The sequence below is a fragment of the Buteo buteo genome, chromosome 3 (genome assembly GCF_964188355.1).
Source record: "Buteo buteo chromosome 3, bButBut1.hap1.1, whole genome shotgun sequence".
NCBI classification, from domain to species: domain Eukaryota; kingdom Metazoa; phylum Chordata; class Aves; order Accipitriformes; family Accipitridae; genus Buteo; species Buteo buteo.
In genome coordinates, this window is record NC_134173.1 from 34,572,380 (window position 1) to 34,597,133 (window position 24,754).

Here is a 24,754-nt window from a genome sequence, read left to right on the forward strand (position 1 = left end):
TCCAGAAGTACAGAGCACTGTTTGGCTGGCTGTGTATATATGTATGCTGACTGCATCTTTCTGTCATTCTACGATAGCTTTTTTTAATATGAAGTATTAATGGCAGATTGATGGTGAGAAGTACGGTGCGAGAAGGAAATGTAAAGTACTCACATAGCAACTTCTAGATAAAGCTTATATATTCTGATTACTGGCAGTAAAAAAATCCAAAATCCAAAGACCACATTTTTAGGAACATTGCTTGTACCATGGTAAAGTTTCTCGTTCTTCTTTTTTTAATAACATGTTGATAGCCAGAAAGTATAAAAATATTTACAAAGTAGGTGTTCTTAAAGACTGTAACTAAAAATACACCTTGTTTTGTGATTTTGATTATTCTTAACCAAGGAGTCATCTCATCTTTATTTTTGAAACTTTTACTTTAGTTTATACAACGTTATTCCTGATTTCTCTAGGAGAAAGTTGAATAACATGGAAATAATTGGTTCAGATGTATTCATTTCTCAGGAGTTAAAATAAGTAAGTACATCTACTGAATGCAAACTTTAAAGCATGTTTATACCACATATAAATAATCGATAATTTGGCATTTTATAGTGTGGTTGAATGGTATACATATTTTTGAGAAGATGATGGTTTTTTTATATTGAAGTCACTACTTGAAAATATGCAGCAACAAAATAAACCTTGAATCAGAGGCAAGCTTCAAGAGCTTTGTAATGAGGATGATTTATTTTGATTCTCACTTCTGATTTCTGAGTTGTCACTGCTGTTGTATACTTCAGCCATGCAACTTTGCACAACTGGCAGTGCTGAATATAAACCAAAGCCATATGTTTATGTCCTTTTGCCAAACGACTACAGCAAATAGTTCTATTATTCCCTTAGGTAACCAACATGTGCCAAGTATTTCTATTAGTCTGCTTTACCAAGGCTTTAGAGGGCAGAGTCACAGCTTTATGAAATTAAGGGGCAACTGCTAGCTTTTTAAATTTAGAGAAAAATTATATAGTCTACCATGCTGAAATGCAGCTCAACACAAGCTGATGTGTGATCCTACTTTCCAGAGGCTTTTTTTCCTGGATTTTTATTTTTTATTTATGTCAATGTCTTGTTACTACTTCCTGGGCTACTATGTACTAAATACATTTTTTTAGAAGAAAAAAGTGTCAATATTCACAAAGAAAAAAGTGCTTTGACACTTTGAAATTTTTTACAAATACACCAAAGTTTGTATCCTACCCAACTGATGTGTAGTTAAAAAAAACCTCAATAAGCACTATAAAAAAAAAATCACAAATAATCTATCCCTCACAGATTAAATTTAAGCAGTGCATTATGAAATACATTCTCACTTCTGGAGTCATATAGATTCAAAGATAGTTGTGTTCCTGTCAGTATGTAATGCTAACAGAGTGTAGTTCTGAAACTTAAAAACTAGATTTTCTAGTATTTACAAAGATGTATAACTTTTTCAATTGTTCAATATTGTTATACCTGACTGTTGATGGCTACTGTTCTTAAAACAGCAGATGCTATACGAGAAAAACAGTCCTAGTACACGAGACACTACACATGAAACCACATAGTATTCTAGTACCAATATAGAGGAATATTTTGACTCAAATTAATTTTTGTAAATAAATTATCCCACCTTTGCGTGTTTCTGGGTGAAAATATATGCAGATTCCAAAGGACCAAATTCGTCACTCAGCCCAAGATGCCTTGCCTGATTTAACAGATAATCCTGAAATTCATTCTCTGAAAAACAAAACAACAAAAGAAAAGCAAAAGCCAGCTATACTAAATAAAATGTAGATGAAACAGGACACTCTTTAAATCAAATGGGCAAATAATCCAGGTGCATTGTTTTCTTGTGTAGTTTTTCAAAGATGTGATATACAGGCTTCAATGATGCTTTTAAAAGGCAGAAAGAATAGCAATTTTTCTTTTGTGTTCATACTTTCTTTATATTGTTAATGCTCTTTCCGATAGCTTATGAAATAGACCTGCTCTAAGAAAAGTTTCTCTTCTTGCACAGACAAAAATCCACAGTTTCTATGTGTAGAAATCCTTAGTCAAATGTTTTTACTGCATTAGAACCCCTTTGACTGAGTAGGATGGTTCAGTACATGATGTGAAATAAATGAGAAGCATTCTAAAATATTTCAATAGTAGCAGAAAACCCCTCAGGTTTTTTTTTCCTGATTTTGAATATCAAAGTTTAAAGTTTGGCAGACTGGTAGTGTTCTTACAATAAGCAAACTGAAGGAAATCCTTGACATTTCTCCATGCTCAGTTTTTATTCCTTTCTGTGAGGAATCTCCCTCTAAATCAACAGTAACAGCAAGGGAAGAAGAGCTGCAGAAGTTTTTATCTGAGTGTACAATACTGAGGGCCTTGTATTCAGAAATAATGAATACCCAAACCCTTTGAACACTTAAAGTTGTAGGCTCTTGCAACCTGAAAAATATGGCTGTAAGCAGTTATTATGGGAAGGCTTTATTTTGGCATCACTCCTGCCACTAGTGACCAAAATATAAAAATTTTACTATCACTTGCAACTTCATAGGTCCTTTTCAAATAGTATCCAGTGTATTTAGGAAAATAGATCTGTTCATTCAACATATTCCAATTATGGCAAAGTTTACAGATAAACTTTTGGAACTTGAAAGTGAAACTTTAAGTATTCATTTAATGATATCTGATGAAGTTTTGTCAGTAAAATTTATAATGTTACATTTCTGAACTTGGAAAGGCTCATTCTAAACAGATTCTCTGGGAAGCTAGAGTTCATTGAGTGACTAATTTCTGCTTGAGTCCCAATAGATAGAATATTAGTTGCATCCCATCAATAACTTTTAATTAAAATAAATACGCTTTTATCAAATAGCAAAACAGACAACAGATGCAGGATGATAAAGAAGGGAGAAAACCCAGAACAAAACAGCCCAATACTGAAAAGATTTTTTAAGCCATTTTCTAGCCAATATGTTGCTGGAAAAAGATGTTGTTTATCCTCAAAGGCCTCTTTCCCTGTTATTCTAGTTCAACATCCATGAAAAAAACCAAGAGGAGTCTTAAAGCTTTCTACCTGCCTCTTCCTCTTTGTTCAAAACACACTAACCTAGAACAAAAGATCCCTGAGAATAACTACAATGGTGAACAAAGCTCGCTTTAAAGCCTAAAACTTAGCAGCTTTTTGTCTAAAATCCTATCATGTTATGTATTTATTAGCATTATATTTTTCATTTATTTTCTCAAAGATTGCCAATAAAGAACCAAATCACATAAGGGAGTAGCTGTAAACCCTTTGAGTTCCCTAATGTCAAACTCATTAGCATCCGAATAACCACACAGCAGCACATCATCTGCACAATTGCAATTTTTTACTACTTTTAATAGCGTTTCTCAAAGGGCTCATTTTCAACTTTCTTCAGTGGTTAGTTGGTTCTCTGGGGAAAAGGAGCTTCCTGACGCTCACAGCTTCCACTCAACAACCAGGCCGTTTGCTGTCAGAAGCATCAGCCCTCTGCCCTAACCCCATCTGCTGTCTCTCTCATCCTAAGGGACCGAGAGTTAAGACACCACAGCTGAGATCCACTTGGAAAAGTGCACAAAGGAGAGGAAAATATACAAAACTTTTTGCATTTAACTTTACATAATAAGCTAATACATTGAAAATTCTCCTTTTAAGAAGAGGAGTCTGGGCTGGGTCAGGGCTGGGGGGCAGGTTTTAAAATTGTACTGGAAAACTACATGCAACAGTGCCATTTGCTATTTTACTCCCATCTGCCCCTCATGCAACATCATCAGCTATCTTTGTAAAGCAGAGTGTGCTACAGTAGGACAAAAGCAAGACCTTATATAAAGCACAAAACCCCAACCCCTCTTGTTGTTGTTGTTTAATCGCAACAGAAGTTACTGGTTAGTAAGTTTAAATGTGCTATTTTCTATTTCTTTCACATAACAGGGTGCTGGCTGCCATACAGCTGATTCGTGGGTGAGTACCCACATTTGAAGATACAGTGTTTCATAAAAAGTCTAATGCAATGTCATGCATTTGTCATGTTATAAACAGGTTGTGTAGGATTATGCTGTGTCATGGGATGTGACGTATCCCTAATGGAATATAAACTATGCATCACCTGTGTCCACACTCCAAGAAGCAACTTACATTTCAAATATAAGTGCTGGGATCTCATACTTCAGTTAGCAAACAAGAGTTAGTGTTGATTTCACAGTAACATCAACATCTTATACAGTAAGCTATTGAGAAACACTTTATTTTAGTATATTTCATGAATTATAAAATTAATCATTGGCCAAATTTTGAGTTATTGCAAGAAGTGCAGATAAAAGTCTGCAATGCCAACTGGAAAAGGTAAGATCTCAGCATCAAGAGCCCATAAAGAACATGTGTCTAGGTTATTGGTGACTTTGATGATAAGATTGTTGTTGATGGAAATCAGGTAGAACTCACTTACTTATTTGTCAGCCAAGGTTCTTTGGTGGGATCACTCCCCTTAAGTCCACACATATCTTCATTTGGCCCAATCCATTAATAGGTTGCATTAACTCATTTGTCTGTTTTAGTAAAGAATTCAAAAGGATTTACAGATGGCAAATTATGTCTACACTTCAACTCCCTATGTGTCTGAACAGAATTTTTTAATCCTGAAGGTGAAGTTTGCCTGCCTACAAAGAAAACCTGCACTGTTTTCAACCAGCACCTCAAGTCAACTGAATAATAAACTTTACAAACCCACAAAGACAGAATAAATGAGTTGCTTGATTTGACAGTGTAATGGTTCAGTGAAGTCACCTGGAACCTTTGCAATTCATTCTTTGGTTTATAGCCATTTCCAGTGTAACATGATTTTGTACTGACTCTGAAGTGCCATCCTACTGAGATCCATGAGTCATACCAGGATACTGATGTGAATCACCGTTTGGGCCCTGATCCTCAACATCAGATGTGTGTGACAAATCCCTTCAAGCAACCATTCTTGTCTATGGGTGTCTACAGGTGAAAGTCCACTCATTCAGGTCAGATTATTAGAGTTCCTGAGGATTTAATAATGAGAAAAGACATATTCTACAGTCAAAAATTATCTCACCAGAAGTCTGAGGTTGTTTTCTCTGTTAGAATTGCAGTACACAAAGCTGTACTACACTGTAAAAGACCCCAACAACTTTTTTTGAGCATAATGGATATCATTTCCAATACATTAATTTGATTTTCTTTCATTTACCACACCACTAGTTGATGTATTACAAACATGAAAATGAATGATCACACCAGTTTGTGATTTGCCAACTCAGAATGGAAGTGATAGCTAAGGAAACAAAATCCAATGTGCTTACCATTATGATCCCTGTATATTTTTTGTGTTTCTACAGTGACAGTGATTTCTCCTTCTCAAGATAAAATAATGCAACATATTTAGTGTTTGAGAAAAAAATATGTGAAAGCAAAAGATTCCATTACAAATCAATGAAGATATATTGAGCTCTTCACTGCAGTCCAATCTTTATCCTGCACAGGCTGAAGTACGTAACTTAATATGTAAAGTTCTGCACAAATTTATGGGTCACCTCAGTGAGATCCTTAAGTGCACGTCTAATGTTCACCACATGAGTAAAGAAATGAATTTCATTTGGCCTTCTGATACTTCGCTTTAACACCCTCACTGCAGTACACATGGGCACTCTTGGAAATCTGAAGGATTCTACTTGGAAACATCATTTTTGTATAATTTGGGCTTCAAAAAGGAATTTCTTTGGGGCAGAGTACTCATCTTTGCACTTCAATTAAGTGCAGAGTACACATGAAACAGAACTATTGCTGCTTCAACTATTGTGTTTTCTTTCCCAACTATAAGGCTAAACTTTATCTTACTTAGTTCTACCCTGAGATGAACAGGAGGTCATGTTACCAGTGCAAGGCAGCCTGGTAACACAGGCAGTTGTCCTTCCACTACCTGTAAAAACACATCCTTGGCACTCATCCTCTCTTTTAAACATGGCAGTAATTCCAATGCCATGTGCAAGATCATATTTTGCCTAGCAGAAGGGTTTAACTTTCACCTGATTTAAGCAACAAACTATCCCTTAAAGATGCCTGAGGCTTTGCTGTAATTAACATAACTGCATTTAGATGCTATTCATGACCAATAATTCCAACACCTTGTGAAAAAAAAAAAAGAAGAAGAAAAAAAAAAGGTTGCATGCTGTAAACATTATAAACATATTCAAATAAGCTTAACACAATCTGCCATGCTTATTTCTGCCTAGATCATGGACCAGCGAAATGGTTAATGCAAATGGATTTATAATTTGCTTTGGGGGGCCAGTTTCTTCTCCTTATTTATTAGCCCAGCTGATGGGGCAGATTTGATGAGGCACTTCTGGAATAATTGAGTCATCACACAAAGAAGGCTGCTAGCATTCAGAGTGGTTTTATCAGCAGCAAGCAGGCCTGATTACTGACAATTACACTCTGATCCGGTGATGGAGGAGAAAGAGCCAACGAGTGGGAAATGTCCGTGTTTCTATCCAGGAATAATTTCTACATTCATTTTACATGCTAAGTGTTTCCTATCTCTGCATAATAAACTGTAAACAGGAATAGATGGCACAATGTCCCTTAATATTTCCTGGTAATGAAGACACAAATGTACAGTGAGTGCTGATAAATATAGATGAAACATAAGCTATTCTCTGAGTCTGTATTGTTACCTTTAAAATAAATGCATTTTGGTGGTAAAAGCATAATCATAGCTAATGCAAAAAAATGACAGAAGATTGAAGCTGTCCTTGTAACTACACAGAAACTTTGTAAAAGTCCTGTTAATCACTGCTGCTCTAGAGGTTCATAAGCTGAAGGTGATATACTGGAAAGAATATCATTTTGTTTCTCAATAGTCAACTATGTAAGAACTCCTTTGCTTTGACACAGTAAAGGAGAGCAACAGCAGTGACCTCCATTAACACTTCAGGGATAGAGCACATCTCAATGCTAAACTGAAAAACAATGAAGCTGGTCCTAGAAGACATCTTCACTATGATAAATTCTCATTTCCCTCTCATCAACCTTAAGATAGTGTTTATAATGAATAATAGAGCTAGACCATAGATTTCGTGAGTTGTGTTTAGCAATGTATTATTGCCTTTAGGACATTATTTTTTTTAGCAACCAGGATGCTGTAAAATGTCAGTTATTAACAAAATGCTGAAAGCAGAACTTTGGAAAAATCTGTTTCTTCTCTGACTCAGGAAAAAAACATGGAAACAGACATACTGAAGAGTTTAAATGTAATTTTGTGTTTGTTGATGGGCAATTACAGATTTCAGCTGGAAATGTTAATGCCCTAGTCTAGGGAGAGTTTTTCTTTTTTAGAGTTGATCAGGCATGAAACTGAATAATAAACTTCTGCATGCTTGTTTATTCCTTTGCCTCTTTTTAAACTAATTCATAGCTTCAAAAGAACTAAAAGTTATTCTCTGTTCTCCTGCCGTAAATATGGTAACTATGTTTCATTAAAGTAGCCACTTAACTTCAAGGCTTGTGTTACAATGATATGCATTATTTTGAGTAAAACCACACCATAACAACCTCATGATTTCAGAGCAATTTTAAAAGAAAGTTCAAAGAGCATGTGTTATTGACTCTGGAACACAAGGTTTGTTTTCTTTTAAAACATGTTTACTCTTTTTCAGCCTGGATGACTTTCCCTGCATAGAGTCGTCTCTGTTGTAAGGTTCTGTGTGGGGGAATCACTACTGACTTCAGCAAAAGATGACCATGCTCTGCTCATCGAAAGGGGTGCTTAGTAGTTGCAGGATTGAGGCCAGTGGGAGATGCTTGAGCACACAGATCAGTATGACTAAGAGCAGCAAAATTGTGTTGGTTTAATTACTCTGTTATAGCCTCCTTCAACATCACAAGATTCTGGTCTGGTTCTGGTGTTGCTACATGCCTGCTGTTTAGCCACCACTGTTACAGTCCTTGTGCCGTACATGGTTTCCAGCAAGCTAGTTAGGAACCGATGAGTTTGAAGGGCAATTTTATGGGGATGCTGTTATGGTTACATTTAACCTCTGCAGAAGTGCTGGAACTGATTAGGTTCAGTAAAAGTGCTCACTCCTCAAATACTTACAGGCTTAATCTAGGTTACTATATTCCTTCCCTGTGTTCCAGCCAAATTTTTGGGGGCTGATTTAATAGCCAGAATGAGGACATTGCAATTCTTACGCTGGACAAAACCCATGGCTAATTAGCTCATTGAACATTCTCTGACATGGAGTCAAAAGGAACAATGAACATAAAAATACAAACTATTTTTATAAAAAGAAATATAACTACCATTCTGCTATCCTATGCATTCATCTTCCCCTCTCTGAATGCCAAGCTCTCTTCATTAAGCATGACAGACATGCCCCAAGAAAGGGAAAGTCACACAAAGGGAAGAAGTGTGCCTTCCCTCAACATGCAAATCACATATGTTCATTAGCTTCAAGAGTGCCATGTGAAGTACAGTCTGCCACCATCTAAAAGACTTGTAATGACCCTAACTGCTAAAGATAATGGGGCTTGCTTGCGCTACTGCACTGCCCTGAAGATCCTGGGAACATGCTGAAGAGCACAGGAAAAAATAAAACAAGAACAAAAAATACACCTTGAAAATCAATGTCATAAAGGATACGCAAAAAAAATGACTAATATTTGTCAGATACCAAAATGTGCATGTAAAATGTTCACTGGGACAGACTTCTTATCTGAAAAGGTTTCACTCAGCAAATGTTTGGGTCAGGTGTGTGGAGCAAGGAAAAGGGTGTTCAGTCTGTTTAAAGTTATGTTAAGAGGTCAGTGACACCAGGCATGGCTGTTTACATTCCCTTTTTGGAGCCTTTTATGATTCTAGAGTGGGGCGAAGGTTATTTCCTAAAATGGCACCTGTCTTCTGCCATAGACATATACAGAAGGCATTGTGATTGAGCAAATAGTTGGAAAAAAGGGATTCTGGAACTCTCTTCCTGCCTCTGCCACTGATCTATTCTTTGACCTTCAGCAAGTCTCTTCACCTTTCAGCTAAATAAGGATAACGACATAGAGTTCTGTGAAGTGCTTTTGTGCATTTCTAACCATGTTTTAAGATGGTGAATATTATTTTCACCCTCAGGCATTCATCAATTTAATAGCCTGCTCGTGTTGTTACTTCCTCTGAAACTCAACCAGATACTTCAAGAGTATGCTATTACTTGGGATTTCCAAGAAAAAAAAGTTTCCTTTTTAGTTTCAAGCTTTTTTAGTAAAAAAAACCCAAACCCTGAACAAATAGAAAAGGACACTTCTGAGAAGAATGAGTACTAACTAATGCATGATGAATGGCAAAATAATTTAAAACACATTTATGTTCTCTCCTAGCATATTAGGCAATCCAGAGGTAACTGTACTCTTGGCATGCCAGGTCTTTATCTTAAAAATCTGTTTCACTTGTTTTCCTATGAAGAGAAACATTCTCCTAGGAAATATCTTTAACTGTTTTACTTTGAAAGTTTCTGCTCTCAGTGTTGAAAATGTCAATAAAGTGTGTATATCTATCTATCTGTCTATATGTTTGTGGTAACATTAAGTTCAAATATTGTACCCAGCAAGCACTGTATTTAATTTAAAAGTAACTGAAAGAGAAAAGTTTATTTCAGTGTGAGCATATTAGATGTGTGGTAAGAAAACGCCCACCGTACCACTAAACAATAACACTACAGAAACATACCTTTGTAATGTTATTTTATATTGGTAAATAATAGTAATCTATTATTCATCCTATTGCAGCAAATTTGACTTGAGCAAGATGAAAAAAGCCTTCCTATGGCGAGATGTCTTACAAACTTCATCACTTTAAACACAGTTTTCTTTCAGGCTCCCTAGTGTAAGCCTGGCTCCATTGAAAACAACCAGAACACTCTCGTGGACCTCAATAATACATGTTATTTGCATGTGGAAGCAGTCACATACACTTGATACTAATCACACAGGTATACAAAGATACAGTCCTGGTCAGATGATCTTACAAAGTAAGGTGATTAGAAAGGATTTTGGATATGACAGCTGTAAATAATAAAGAGCAGTTTAGAAATTCTGATAGCACATCAATGAAATTTTGCTATTTTATTTGATAGTCATGTCATTCTTGATAAGTAGGCCTATATCAGATGTCTGAATATATATGGAATAGTCTAGTTTGTTGTTTGGATGTCACATTAATTCATGGGTTCTGCCTCTTCTGTTTACACCTCAAATGCCAATACATGTACAGGAAAAGGGGTGGGCTGCGAGGTGGCTCTTGTGCTCAGGACGTAATCATTTTTTTTTCATATGTTGTGCTCACCGACCCTAGGAGACAGATTTTTGTTTTCTTTTAAAGAAGTCTGCATCATTTTGCATCAGAACTATGTCCTGATACAAGAAGTAGTAGCTGTGACTTTTAAATAATCAGCCTCACTAAAGGCACCATTATGGCAATCAACAATGTTCTACCTTAAATCATTTTGACAATGCATTCTCTGTACTGCCCATAGACTTGGAGGGTGTCCTCAAAACATTCAAAGCTGGGACAATATTCATGGTTAAGAAAAGTCCAGAAGCAGCCAAACAGGTGTGTACTTCTCTCAGAAAAGGCCTTTTTAGATAGAAGACCTTTTGTACACTAGTTCTATCCTAGGCCCCTTTTAGGGGCCACACCTGAGAGAGAAAGTGAATTATCAATGACATTTTTTTAAAGAATCAGTGGTTTAACACTAATTTCTAATCAGATCCTACAGAAAGGAACAGCTCGCATGGCAGCTGTACTTTTCCCAGGGTTAATTACCTTTCACTGCTCTCTACTAATGAGTCAGCTGTTCCTGTCATCACACAACTACACTGTGTTCATCTGTAGCTCTAGCTGTGGACAAACACAGTAGCTAGAGCCCTGTTTACATATTGGTGAGGTTTGTTGTGCAAAGAATTTGCAAAGCAGTTTTTAAAAAAAATATGTAAAACTCCCATGCCTCTTCATGGAAACAACTGTACTTTTCAGGCCAACATCATGTTCTGAAGGTTACTGAATTAATCAACAGGAGTAGAAATCTAAGGACATGAAAACTAATAATAATTCTCTTTTTTTTTGTAATATTGCATAATAGTTTATATAAGGAAGATTAGATCCATCTTACCTGATTGCTGGGTGAGAATATTCATTTATAGCTTGCTGGTCTATGAACTAGAAAACTTCTTTATAATATATTAAGTAGTAGAACAGATAATAGTGCAAAAATAAATGCACTTAAGGAAAGAGTTTGTATTATTTCTTATGGCAAACTCTAATAAGACAATGATTGAAAACTTTCAGTAACCTGCTAATGTTTTTACATAATCCTAGAAGGTACTTCAGTAGCAACTAAATAGAACACATCATTTTCTAGCTGGGGTGAACAGGATGTATGCTTTATAGCCATATAAGATCAAGAGCGATCCTCATACATCACTTTTATATTTCTTCTTTAAGGTCTGTATAAAACTTGGGGATATTTAGAAAGGCTAACTCTAATAACAGGGAGGGGACTGACACCTGGCTTCCTTTTATTGCCAAGAAAGTAAGGGCACGAGCTCCTCCCTGGCAGCGATGAGCACCTACAGTTAATCACTAGTGGTTATGCCAGCTTCCTCGTGGGAAGCTACGAAGACTATGGCTAAAGATGGGCTTTGTGACAGAGCTTCCAAAGCTCAAGTCCTGTTTGGGTCAACAATCAGAAAATGTTCATTTTTCATATAACTGAGGGCAGGACTCTAAGTTGGCACTGTCTCCAAAACATGATTCTATGCTAAAACTGTCTACATGGAGGTTGCCCTGAACTGAGCAGATTTCCTCAGGGTAAGATCTGTAGGTGTTAGAAGAGAAAGTGAATTTTCACCACACACCAAAGGGGCACCACACAGTACGTGTTATGTGAGAATGAGCTCGACTACTCGCAATTGTATCTGCAACAGGCCCATTTATGAAGATACTATTCGAAGCCGAATTCCTTGCTAGCTGTCACATGAGGTAATGGTCATTGACAAATCTAAGGCAGGAATACGGTCATCTGAATATGATGAAGGAGGAAGAAACTTAAGCTTTCCAGGTCCAGGTTAACCTTGCAGGACTGGCAGCTCAAAATATGATAAATTAGCTTTTGAAAATACCAAGGCAAAAGCAGCATGGGATTCCAATGGATCACTTGAATAGTCATCTGGGAAATTAGCAGTACACTTTCCTTTGAACATTACTGTAATGAACCACCTCTTTCTCTCAGGCAACTGAACTTGCACAAGCTGTATTGACAACCTCAGACAATCTGAGTGATGAGAAACTGTGAGCTGTGTGGTTATGGTCTTTTAAAAGGCAGATATTTATTTATTGCTCTATTAGAAGCAATTCTCCTGCTTGGTTTTGGAATTTTATGTGAAAGTGAATTTCCTGAAGGTGCATTAACTGGGCTTAATGATTCACAGAAACCTCTGATCACTCAGGTCAGGCCAGGGAAAACTGTTATTATGTAATGCCCATTTTGTCTCAGATTCTCCCTCTGCTCAAGAGATTATTCCTTCTTCCAACATCTCACTCACTCTTAATATTAAAAAAAAATTCTCAGGGGTAGCACGGGCATTCTCCATCTACTCAAAGGTCTTCACGTGTTACTGGCTTGTCTTCTCCTGGGTTCTTGAGAAGAACATTATGCCTTCTTTATCCACAGGCAGGAAAAATGGGAACAAGTCCTCTCCATTTGGTGAATGGGAAAACCTAACCCCTTGGACTGAGGTTCACCCTTTCCTGAGATGCAGTCTGCTTAAGCTGAACTCTGTCAGTAACAAGGCTTACTAGCTCTCTACTAGAAGTAGACTTCATGCTATACACTGAAGCAGCTGGGATGCTAGGAGACATCTTCTCTAAAGAGCCTAATGGGTTGATGATAGTCCTACTGTGGGGATCCCTCTTGGAGGTTCAGGAAGGAGGACGCACACCAAATAGTGTCTCTGAAAAATTTAGGGCCAAAAATCATATCTTCTGCACTGTGCCCACTTAAAAACTTGACTTCTTCACTTTTAAAATATCATCAATATAGCCATGCAACTTCTAAATTTAAAAGATAGGGATCATCATGCAACTAACAAAGAAATACCAAAACCCCATGAATAAATAGGGAAGCAAGCTGTATGACCTGAAGGGTATCCACAATGCTGAACTTGCTGTTTGAAGGCTGTCAATCACTGATTGAAAGCAACTTGCACTTCTTCCATATTACAGTATTATTCCCTGTGATCCCAAAATAGTAGCACATTATTCACATTAATAACAAAAATAAGTGGTATTATTAATGTTGTTGCTATAAATAACATTGGGCCCAAAGCATTCAGGGCTAAAGCTATTTATTCTCTCACACTATTCAAAATGAGTAAGGGATATTTAAGAAGACATTTTCTAATGACAGGCACTAAAATGTTGGTTGTGGGGAAGAAAACTCTGAGAATATTATATGTGAGCAGGTTGAGCTTTTCAGGATAGATGTTAAATCAGTCTGAAGTGTTATGTTTATTGAACTGGTGTCAATTTATACCATAATGAACTTCATATGCCCACAATTTTGGCCATGATTTTCATTGACTTTGAATCTCATCTGTGGAAGTGCTACTGGAGATATATAGATACTAACCCTTTGTAAAACTCATTGTTACAAAATTAGACCAAGCTAAGCATAATCTTATGGCAGAGTTTACTACTGTGGTTACCCTCCCCTCAGCAAAAAGGTATGAAAAGGCAAAGGACTGTCAGACACCCAGCTATGGCTCCCTGCTTCCAAGGCCAACCTGCGCCTCCCATGGTATAGATTAGGGTAGTGTATAGCTACATGCTGTACTACAGGAACCATTCACTACATCAGGGTTAGCATAGCTTAGTGGAGCTCCATCCAGCTCCGATCCCTGAGGAAATTCTGAGTTGCCCACTTAGAAATACAATTTAAGCACTTTGCCTCAATCTGAAGAAACTTTGAGAACTTATCCCTAGAGCTTAAAAGGATGAAGATTTGTTTAATAAAAATCACTTCGATGTGCTAAAGCTATGGATATAATAAATAATCCTCTAAAAATCAAAATTTGTGTCATCAGATCTCTTCAAACACAGAAAAAACCCATGAATTCTATGCAAAGTATGCACAGCAACTGAAATTTTGAACTGCAAGCTTGCTTGCAGTTTTTATGATAGCATGAGGAACATTGAACCACTATAATCACCCATAGAAACAGTGCAAAATCGTCATCTAATCTATCCTTCTATTATTTGAAGCTTGAGTTACAGAGTCTTGAAAGCCTGAGGAGAGAGAGAAATCACAGAGACACCGCTAAAAGTGCCTACAGACTCTGAGGAGTGACCAATGGAAGAAAGAAAATGTGGAGCCGAGTCTGGAAATGCTTCTATCAGCAGTGTTTAAAAAATCGAACTGGTTTAATGTAGAAATCTCTCCTGTATTTTAAAATGAATGGATATTGTTAAATCTTTACAGCTTTTTTATTATTATTTTTTAAGAATTAGTTTTGAGAAAATAATTTCTTATTATTTTTTAAGAATTAGTTTTGAGAAAAGAAACCCTTTTCTGAAAGGAAGTATAATGACTCCTAAGAACAAAGAAGGGATTTGCCCCCTTCCCTTTTGTAAATATCACATTTCAGGGGCAAAATTTGGTCCTCTGAGCTGCAAAGCAATATTCAGTTTTGCTATTCTGCTCTCCATTAACATCTGAGCACACACCAAATTTCATCAATGCTGTATATATGCAAGAGGAAACTTTAGGTCCAAGGTATATCACATTATTTATATCACTCTCTTGTATGAAACTGCGAGAAATAGTAAGTTTATGTGGAGACAAGATATAAGAAGACCTCAAGTCCACTTTGTAGGCTGGACAAGAAAGACAGGATTCACCTCCCTAAATTTACATGCCTGAAATGCAGATACGTATTTCTGAGGTAGTAACAGCTGGCTTCCCATAGTCTCTGGGTAGCCTGTAGGCAACCTACAGGTATTTCTGCTGCTGTGTAGATATGTGATACATCCTACTTATTCAATACATCTACTTCAGGGTGAGATGAATTGCATCCAAGAAATTTGTCTTTCTTTCCACTGACTCTAAAGGGAATCTGGATGACTGGCTTAGGTCTAGACACTTCCACTGTGCACACTGACATTTCACCGAAGGATTCCTAACCAAAGAACCTATGGCAATTGCTGAGCAGATTCTTACAGCTTAAATAACATGTACGCTATGTGTCTCTGAGCTCTACTTTAAAATAGGGATGAAAAAGCAAAAGAAATAGAATAGGCAACCATCCTCCGGGAACGAAGGCAGTGCCAGTCCTTGTAGGAAAGAACTGGCAAACAAAACGAAGCTGATGAACAAATAAAAGGCAGCACTAATGGACGGTGTAAATTAAAGAAAAGGAGAGTTAGCCACAGCTTTGATATGAGCAGTGTGGCTTCAGAGACACAGCAGAATCCAGTGTCAAGAAGCAGAGAAAGAAAAAGGTCTGCATGATATGGCAAATATTTCTTCAACTAGATATAGAAACATGAAGACAATGAAGTTCTAAGCACAACGGAGGCAAACTGAACTCTAAGAGTTGGTATGGACGGAAATACCATCTTTTTAATATTTAGATTGGATAATATTTTATGAAGGAATAAAAGTTTTCCTGATAAGTAAATGTGTCACAGGGATTAGTGTCTGATAAATGGGAAGTGTCTCTCAGCTTGAACTATTATTATCTGATACTGAATACGATAGTTTTCTCAAGTCTAATTTTGCTATTTAAGCTTATCTGTCTTCTTCCTTGGTTTACTATGAACTATTGTATACTTGGGAAACCTGAAGTCACCAGTGACAGTAGGTCTGCATTTAATTTTTTTTTTTTTGGTTTGTTTTAACCATACATAATGCCACATACCCTGTTGTATTTGGTGTCTTCTGTTCAGTGCCAAGTTTTCAACAATAAAATTAAAGAAATTAAAATCCAAATTCCTTCTAGTAACTTTTGCTGGCCTTTGGGATCTAACAAGAGCCAGATTTTCAAAAATGAAAATGTTATTGTGCCTACACTGCCTGTCACAAGCATGCCCTTTTTTTCAGAATGTAAGGTGAGTGTTTAGGCAAAGAATTATTGACACAATTATTTGCATGATTTGTGAGTGTCAAGCAGGGCTTTCTCACATACACTCAGTGAAACCTAGTGGTTTTGGTTTTTTTAAATAGCCTTTATGTCTTGTTTTCTTTATTTTGTGCATTTACTCCAAAGAAAAAAAGTCTTGTGAGTAAAATTCATCATATTTAAACAAAAGACTGGCAGCTTAACTAAGTATATGAACAGGGGGAAGGGAGACTTATTTCCTGAGTTTCAACAGATGTCATACTTAATTGGTTGTGAAATAAACCAGAGCTACTCTCGGCCTGTTTCCCTAGTTTCAGCTGTGAAGACACTTTCAAACATGTGCATTTCCCTCCTGCTTGTCATAATGAGGGTGTGGGGTGAGAATCAAACTTCCAAAAGGAGTAAAGCAGCATGCACACTGCACACAGGCCTTCAGATGCACTAATTAAACAGAAGTGAGAGTTGCGTCTTTTGTTCCTGCGAGATACACGTCAATACAGCATTAAGCAAGACAGTTCTGTTGTTGCCTTCTGCTAATGTCAGGAAGTCACTGGACTATCCTATTCTGCACAAAGTTTTTCCACCTTCGTGTATTTTCTCTCTGAAACACCTTTTTTCCTAATTCAGAGCACTGACAATATCCTACAATGGTGAAATGTGATCATTTTTTTATTAAGACAGAGAGAGCATCTCCTAGATATTTTTTTCCCTTGTGGATGTTTTCTGCTAGAAGCAGCAGAGTAACACCACATGTAAGACAAAAACAACAGCAACAAAGATTTAAAAAAAAAAGAGTATAAAATATAAAGTATAAAATAGTTCGGCTAAACATGGTGAAGGACACAAGAAAATGGAGAATGAGACTTCTCATAGGCAAAAAGCCCAAACATTTGTAACTGGCTAACCACCAGTCGATGGTAGGCTAATATAAATAACTGCATGCATTTCAAAAGGACTAGGGCAAAAAATGTTAGATTTATGCCTTATTGTATGTAGCCCTCTAAATTAAAATGCTCTTTTGAGCTTCATGGGAAAAAGTTACATATGTGATAGGTGCTTCTCTGTGAAACTCAGTACAACCAAGTTAAAAAAAAAAAAAATCATGGAGAATAGAGTTTGTTAAAACATTTCAAATAGAAATGTAATGGGAGTTGCGTAAAAAGAAAAATTAAGGCCAAGGTCAAATATGTTTAATTCACCTGTGACAACCAAACTGAACAATATTTGTTCTTTTAGTTTAGACTTGGAACCTAGATCCCAGGAGTGCTAGGAGAGAGCTTTAATCCCTAGAAAAAATTCAAATTCCCAAAGTGCGTGATGGAAACCAGTATAATCCTTCCTGAAGTCAGAAATAAAATACAAAATACTTTCTTTGCTATTAAAACAAGAGCAGTCATCATGATCTTCATTCTTTTAATGATTTCTAGGTCTGACTTTCGGCAGATGACCTCTCTTGTTTGTCCCTACATGTTTTCCAAAATATAAAAGTGAAATAGAGTCCCAAGGGCACTGTACTTGAAAGGTTATGAGAGTTAGAGAATTTTAACCATGCCTGCCAAATCAGCAGATGGCTTGTGATTATAATTATATGCATCAATAAAACGAATAATCTTTACAAAATTTGAATTTCTACTAAAGTAAGGGATTTAGTAAGCAGATGCAACAGAATGCATTTTCTTTAACCCTTTTTGTAGGCAGTACTGTTTCTCACAAAAATAATGGGAAGGCTTTCCTTAAAGTAGCTTGACCATACACTTGAGCCTTAAATACATGTTTCTTTTGACCAAGTGTCAATGTTATTCAGAGTGATTTATGTGTTCCGTTGCACTTTGTTCACTAAATGTCGAATGCTTATATATAGGATGATTCCCATCAGACCCATACTTCAAAATGGTGTTTAATTTTATAAAATGTTAGAGATACAATGAAAATGTCATGTGTACTTAGTCTCTTCCTTTGTATCGTGATGGTCGTTCTTTCTGTTTAGGATTTGGTGACTTTCCATACCTTGTATGGAGGCTGAGTTAACGACATTGTTAGGGAAGAAAATATTTTTTCCCCAAACGTGGGAAATGTACTAAATGTTTTGTGGGGTTTTTTTAACCACAAGAAATTGAATTATCTAAAATAAAATAAATTAATACAAAATCACAACCTTGGATTTCTATGTCCACTGTCCTTATTTTCAAACTTACTTTTGTAACAAGATCTAGATTGTGTGTGTTAGATTGTGTCAAACTTCTGCCTGAAGTAGGAGAAAATCACACAGTAGAAAAATTAAACAGAACAAACAAAAGGCCCCCTAAGCCCAATCTATTTCTGGACCGCATCATAAAAATGCTATTTGAAGACATGATGGAAATATCCTAAAATCTTCTGGTATAGCAAAGAAGAAAAGATTTAAGAACAGTAATAAGTATATTTTCAAAAAAGTCTCTGTTTGGGATACTGTAGCTGCCTGCCTACAGTATTTTAACATTTATTTTATTCCAACATTTAAAAGTGAACTTTTATTTGAAGAAGGTATATGTGTTGGTTTTTTTAACTACCTTAATATCTCTGATGTGAAGAGTGCAAAACAGTGTTTTGATGCTCATTAAAAAGTGGATTTTTACTTCAGAAATGACAGAACTATTACTCTGTATCATGTAAATCCTTCTTAGCATAAGGATTATTGACCTGATAGTCCATAACGGTGCCTTTGGAACCATTACTACTTTGTTGTGCCAATCCAGCTGCTGTACATGTGCTCTAAGTTGGGGGGGGAGGCACTGAAGGTGTCAAATTTTCTCCTGAGATTTAGGGAACTGACCTAGTGACTCTTACTATCACCTGAAGAAACACTGTTATGAAGAAATTGGGATCTCCGATCCTCACATGAAATGATATTTTGGAAAAGTTCTAAAGCTTTTTTTTTTTTTTAATCTAATGCCTCGTGGAGCTGAGTTCAAATACATTTATTTAAAGGAAAAGCTATCTCCTTTTAACCAAAGTTCCTTAGTGGAGGAAAGATTTCACATATGAAGCCAAACCTGAAAAATGAGCTAGCAAATATTACCTGAATCAATTAAGCAAATCAATAAAGTCCTCATCTTCAAAACACTTACACACCTGCTTTACTGTATTGAAGTGAGCCATCGACCTCACCTCAGTGGAATCACTCGTGTACAAATGTTTTTGTAAGCATTCACCTACCCAAGAAGGCAAGCCCTGTTTCCATTATAAAGTAACTTTTGCTGTTATCACCTTTTTTGAACCAGAAATCTGTCATTTAGAAAGGCAAAAGTTGCTAGTATTATTAGAAGTCTTCCACGAACATAAATGAGAGCAATTCTCCTCCAAAGAGATTTTATGTAAGTACTAAAAAAAGTTAAGAGGGAGACAATCTTTTTTATCACTAATTAAACAGTATCTTTAGTCTGAAGTGATTAAAGGTAATTAAAATTCAGAAGCACTGATTCTGCTTATGCAGTTTTTAATAATCCACAACTATGCGCACATAAACTACAGGAAGTGACCCACTCCCAGTTATATATGTATATTTCCAAAATTAATCAGTTAAGTAACAGATAGATTTTGGTCTAGATGCTCCATATAGATATGGATGTAGTAGAATATAAACTTTACTCGGCATGTTATTTGCTATGTTTTATTTTGGAGCGACAGAGCCAGGCCTTCAGGAGGACTGTCTGTGACTGACTTTTGAGATACTTGCTTATCACCAATATCAGATATTTTGGGATTACTGGCTTGAAAATCTACAAGCATGCAAAAAACTGAATTAGAATTATTCAAATCAACTGTGTAATGCCATAAAGTTTTTCAAATCCATATGCACAACTCACACTGTTGTCCCTTAGCACTGTGCACAGAGATATGTGCAGAGGCCTCATATTGGATTGTAAGGTCCAAAAAGTCTATTGAAAAGTGGTTTCTCAAAATCTGGTGTGTTACACAGTTTATCAGGGAGATCAGTCAAACAACATTAATCATTAGAAATGAAGTTTTCTTTGCCTTTCTTCTCACCAAAGAAATCACAGATGAGAAAAAAAAATGAAGCTGTAAAAAACTACTGAAACTTAGTATGACTCAACCTGTCGGATTACAGTAGCAGTATTATTTTTGTAGCACTGCTGCCTGTGCATTACCCCTGTGAAATCACTCTCTACTTTTAGTAGGACAAAGGACAGCTGAACTTATTCATTAATGTGACAAATGCTGAAATATCAAATACATTTTACTCTCATTCACATAGGTATGTAAAAAGCATGATGACTGTGTGATAGGGATATACTCATTTTTAAAAGCTGTGGTGGTGCACCTGAACATGAAATATCCTCAAATCTTACCTGTTAAAATTAACAGAAAACTTAATATTAATTAACAAAGTTCAAAGCAAAACTCTGTTGTAATGGTGTAGCTTACTAAATTGCTGCTGATCTAGCAATTAGGTGTGAATTATAGGACCTAGCTGAGAAAGCAAGCTTGTTTTCTGATGCCTGCATAGATCGTATTTTCTGAGGTAACATAAGGAAAATATGTTGGTGAGATGCACACACCTTAAAAATATGGAAAATAAAATTAAATACAAAATTTTGCTCAAGTCTGTTTACTTCTTCATTAAATTTCCAAAGTTGGAAATGCAAAAGAAGACTTAACTGTTACTTAATATATACTGAGTTTCAGTGAACTGGGATACTATATAGAAGGACATAGTCTTTTGCATATGTACACTTTTCACATAAATATGCACATGCACATTTGTATATATACATACACACACACACACACCTTTGCAAGGAATCATCAAATGCATATGATAAAATATCACATTTTATCTTCATTTCTATAAGCTCTGATGATAATTCTATTGTCCATGCAGTAAAAAGGATGTCCCTGGGTAAGCGGCATATCAAAGTGAACTGACTTCTGTGACCTATGAAGAGTTTTAATTAAGTGAACAGGTTATCCTGACACATCTAAGTACACATATATTGACAAGTGTTTTCCCAAATAAAATAACTCTTCCAAAATAAAACAACCAAAAACCCAACAAAAAAAGAGCTGTAATGCAGGCTGATATATAAAACCCACTTCTTTAACTGTCTGTATTTGAGAAAGCGTTCTTAAAACATATGCTTTTCAGTGGTTTGGGGGGGGGGGAAGTAGCGTTGCTTAATTCACACAGGCATCTTGCAATAATATCATGTCATTTTGAACGTAACATCCCCTGAGCCTCCAAAGTGCAAAGCAGACAGAAACATTTTAGCAATGCAAACAAGACTTTCTGGCAACTTCCTGTTGCCATTTTTCAGCAAAATAAAGGGTCCTGAGACACTAAACTGAAACACTGCTAGAAAAGATTTTATCATTGGTTACACAGGCAGGCACCTGCTATTCTAAGATATCAGCTGAATATTTTGCTGCTGTGCAAAGAAAATAGGTAATGACTCTGTAAGTCTTTTAACAGCAATCTGCAACTCCTCAATTCTGGCTCATGCAAAAGACAACACTGAGAGAGACATCATGGAAAAATCTGTTTTAAAACCCACCCCAAAATTATAGTAACAACTTCATTTATATCTGCATAGTTCTAAAAACTGTACCAGGTATTTAGGGGTGCAAGTAGCTGGCTAGTGGATTGAAATGTGTATACATACATATAACACATTTTCAGCGGATTTTTACAGAGAAGTAAAAAGAAACTTTCTGTCTGTAAAGTTCATCAGACATCGATGTACATCTGAGGCAGTGCTTATTGTGTGGCAGTTCTTACAAAGGTTATTTATTTCATTACACTACAATTGCAATATCCAGTTCACAAAACATACTGTTTCACGTTACTTTCGGAATTCCAGAAACTTTTGTAAGCTGGCGAATCAGACAGAGAGAAAAGGAAACAAACAAACAAGAAACAAACCCAACCTTGACTCCAGAGACATTTTTCTCCCCTTCCTGAAGTGACAAGGGGGGGAAAAATCCCTTCGTTATGACCTACTTGTCTAGAAACGGACTTTCAACCCCATGGTTAGGCTAAGATTTGCTCTACTTTCTCCCTAGGGCATAATTGTCAGACTGACTTACCGTGTGCCTTTTAGCCTTTGTTCTGCCTCTCACGCTGACATCAGGGAAGCAGTGATGTAGAATAAAGCAGGGGTGGGCTAGGTTAGTCCACTGTTTGTGTCGTTGTGTGGTGTGCAGGGACACTCTGTGATACTCTAGTGAGCTGCTAAGCTTTTTTTGTAGGCTTTGTGTCATTTACTTAACGACCAATCTCATTAGCTGCCAGGGTACAATGGGCTGATGCATTTTCTATGTACATACTCTACACAGTGACCCTCAAGGTTGCCGAAGGTCTATTTAATCAGTCAAAATGCTGAATATATTTGCAGTAAATCACTAAAAAAAATACAGGACCACAGAGGTACCTCATGAGGGTTTACTCTTTCCTGGGAGTTATTTGCAGGTAATAAAGTAATAGGAGATGTAGGCAAAAGCAAGGGCAAAGAAGGGAGAAGGGCACTCACTGGGTTTGCACTGGTCACCTTTAATTTAGGGAACCTTGGGGGCCCTGCATATCACTGTGTCTCCGCTTGTTAATTTCTCCATGCAGTTCATGCTTCAGTGTAATCATGTTATCACAATTAAACCCCTTTAAATAAGAAGAGCAGCACTAACAAAATACACAGCCTTTCACACATCGGGGAGGGGATATGTGTGTGTGTGTGTGGGGGGTGATATTTATTTATTAACTTCCTTACTACAGGCAACCTCAGGGCTGGTGTCTTTGCATTTCTAACCTCTCGTCAGTTACAAGGTAAAACCCTTTTAACTCTTATGAAAAATGAAATGCTGAAAAGCCCTATGAATCACGACAGCTGTCCATAAGTAACAGGGAGAGTTCTATTGTCCAACTTGTCCCTGGATAAAATGAATACTTTACAGCAGAGGCTGTTCAGCTTGGCTAAAGAGTATGGGGAGAAGGGGAGGAGGTCACTGGAGATTTCGCACACTAATTTAATCTGGGAAAAGGACAGGCACTGCATCTCACTTGAACAGACTGGCGGCAATCTGGGCTCCCACAGAACTATCTCCTTTTGCCTGTGCTCTATTTATTCCTTATCTCTGTTTACCAACCGCTAGGTCCCTTTCATTCACACCACGAGGCCGTTCTCCTACTATCAGTCAGCAGCTGACACTGTGGAAGAGCCTCAAAGGCAAAAAAAAAGGGATCAAAACTAAACCAAAGCTGTATAAACAATGCAACAGTAGAAGTAAATGCATAAATCCTAATTCTTAACCCAACCCACAGGGTGCGAACAGAACCTTTATAGTAAATCCAACAAACCCACCACAGTGAGCTATGGGCTGCAGAGGAAATTGGAAAAGCCAAATATCATTCATGAAATCACCATCTCAAGCAGAAACATTGAAAATAGGCATTGGCAGATATTTAACTGGTTTCAGAATAACAGGTTCATCAGTCCTGTCTATCCCTCAGCAAGTAATGAGGCACACGTTTACCTGTGTGCCTGGCATAAGGTGAACAAGAACTCTTGCCACTTGACCATCTCACAGTTCAAACGCCTCAGATAACTTTGCACTTGCTGCTTGTCATTTAGATTAAAAGAAGTAGAGGCAACCACTTTTTTTAAAAAAATCTGTGTCTAGAGGTTGTGACAATTTGGATAACTTTATATCTAGAACATAAATGTCAAGTAATTATTGAAGCATTTGTCCCATTCATTTTGCCTTTAAAACTCTGGATATTTCAATATTGCCCTTTCTCAGTCTTTAACTTATATTTTTCCCTCTTACTCTAAGTTTTTAGCACTTATGAAAAGAAAATGGGTGAAGACAGGAAAGAAAAGATGCTTGTGACTCTAATAGAAGAGTAAAAGAAAGTAATACACCCTTCACATTTGGCATTCTGGTTTTGGATTATTACGGTGACTTAACTGTGAATAAGTTAATTTTGTAATTTTAATGGTACCTTATTTTGTGTTCCTAAACTGACTTAATAGGAAAGAACTTGCAAATACTCATAGAAAGACAGCAATATTGTTTCAGTGAAACATTCCAGCTTTTTAAACCTATATAATCTGTAACTCCCAAAGTAGGGGTGTTCCTCCCGGCAGAGGAGTTATGCTTTCAGAATTGTTCTCAACTTCTTGACACATAAAAATACCAGTTAACTGCATATAGTCAATATACTGTCAACTGCCTGATCAAGATCATTATAAAAATAACAAAGAAAATGTTCCTCATTATCAAAGATGATCAACTGGACCTAATTTCAGTTTTGATTTCCACCTATGTGCATTATGAGCAATGAAGTCTTTACTACTTGGATCCTTTTTTCCAAATGAATTAATGAATTAAATTTATCCTTTCACCAGCTGCTAGGCAGCAGATGGAACCATTTCTGAAGCCTTGTTGAATTCAATCCATAAAACTCATTTCCTAGGATTAGCAGTCCAAAGTTTCTTTTAATGTTTATATACCGCTTGGGATTTTGAATTTCATGAT

General features: G+C 36.6%; 1 protein-coding gene across 2 annotated transcripts in view; it reads right to left on the reverse strand.

The window, feature by feature from the left end:
• Positions 1-24,754, reverse strand: part of ST18 (ST18 C2H2C-type zinc finger transcription factor) — a 170,914-nt gene that overhangs the window by 74,445 nt on the left and 71,715 nt on the right. For both annotated transcript variants that reach the window (XM_075024312.1, XM_075024313.1), the window contains exon 3: positions 1,655-1,761. In XM_075024312.1, the coding sequence (XP_074880413.1) occupies positions 1,655-1,761 (107 nt within the window). The remainder of the gene's footprint in view (positions 1-1,654; positions 1,762-24,754) is intronic.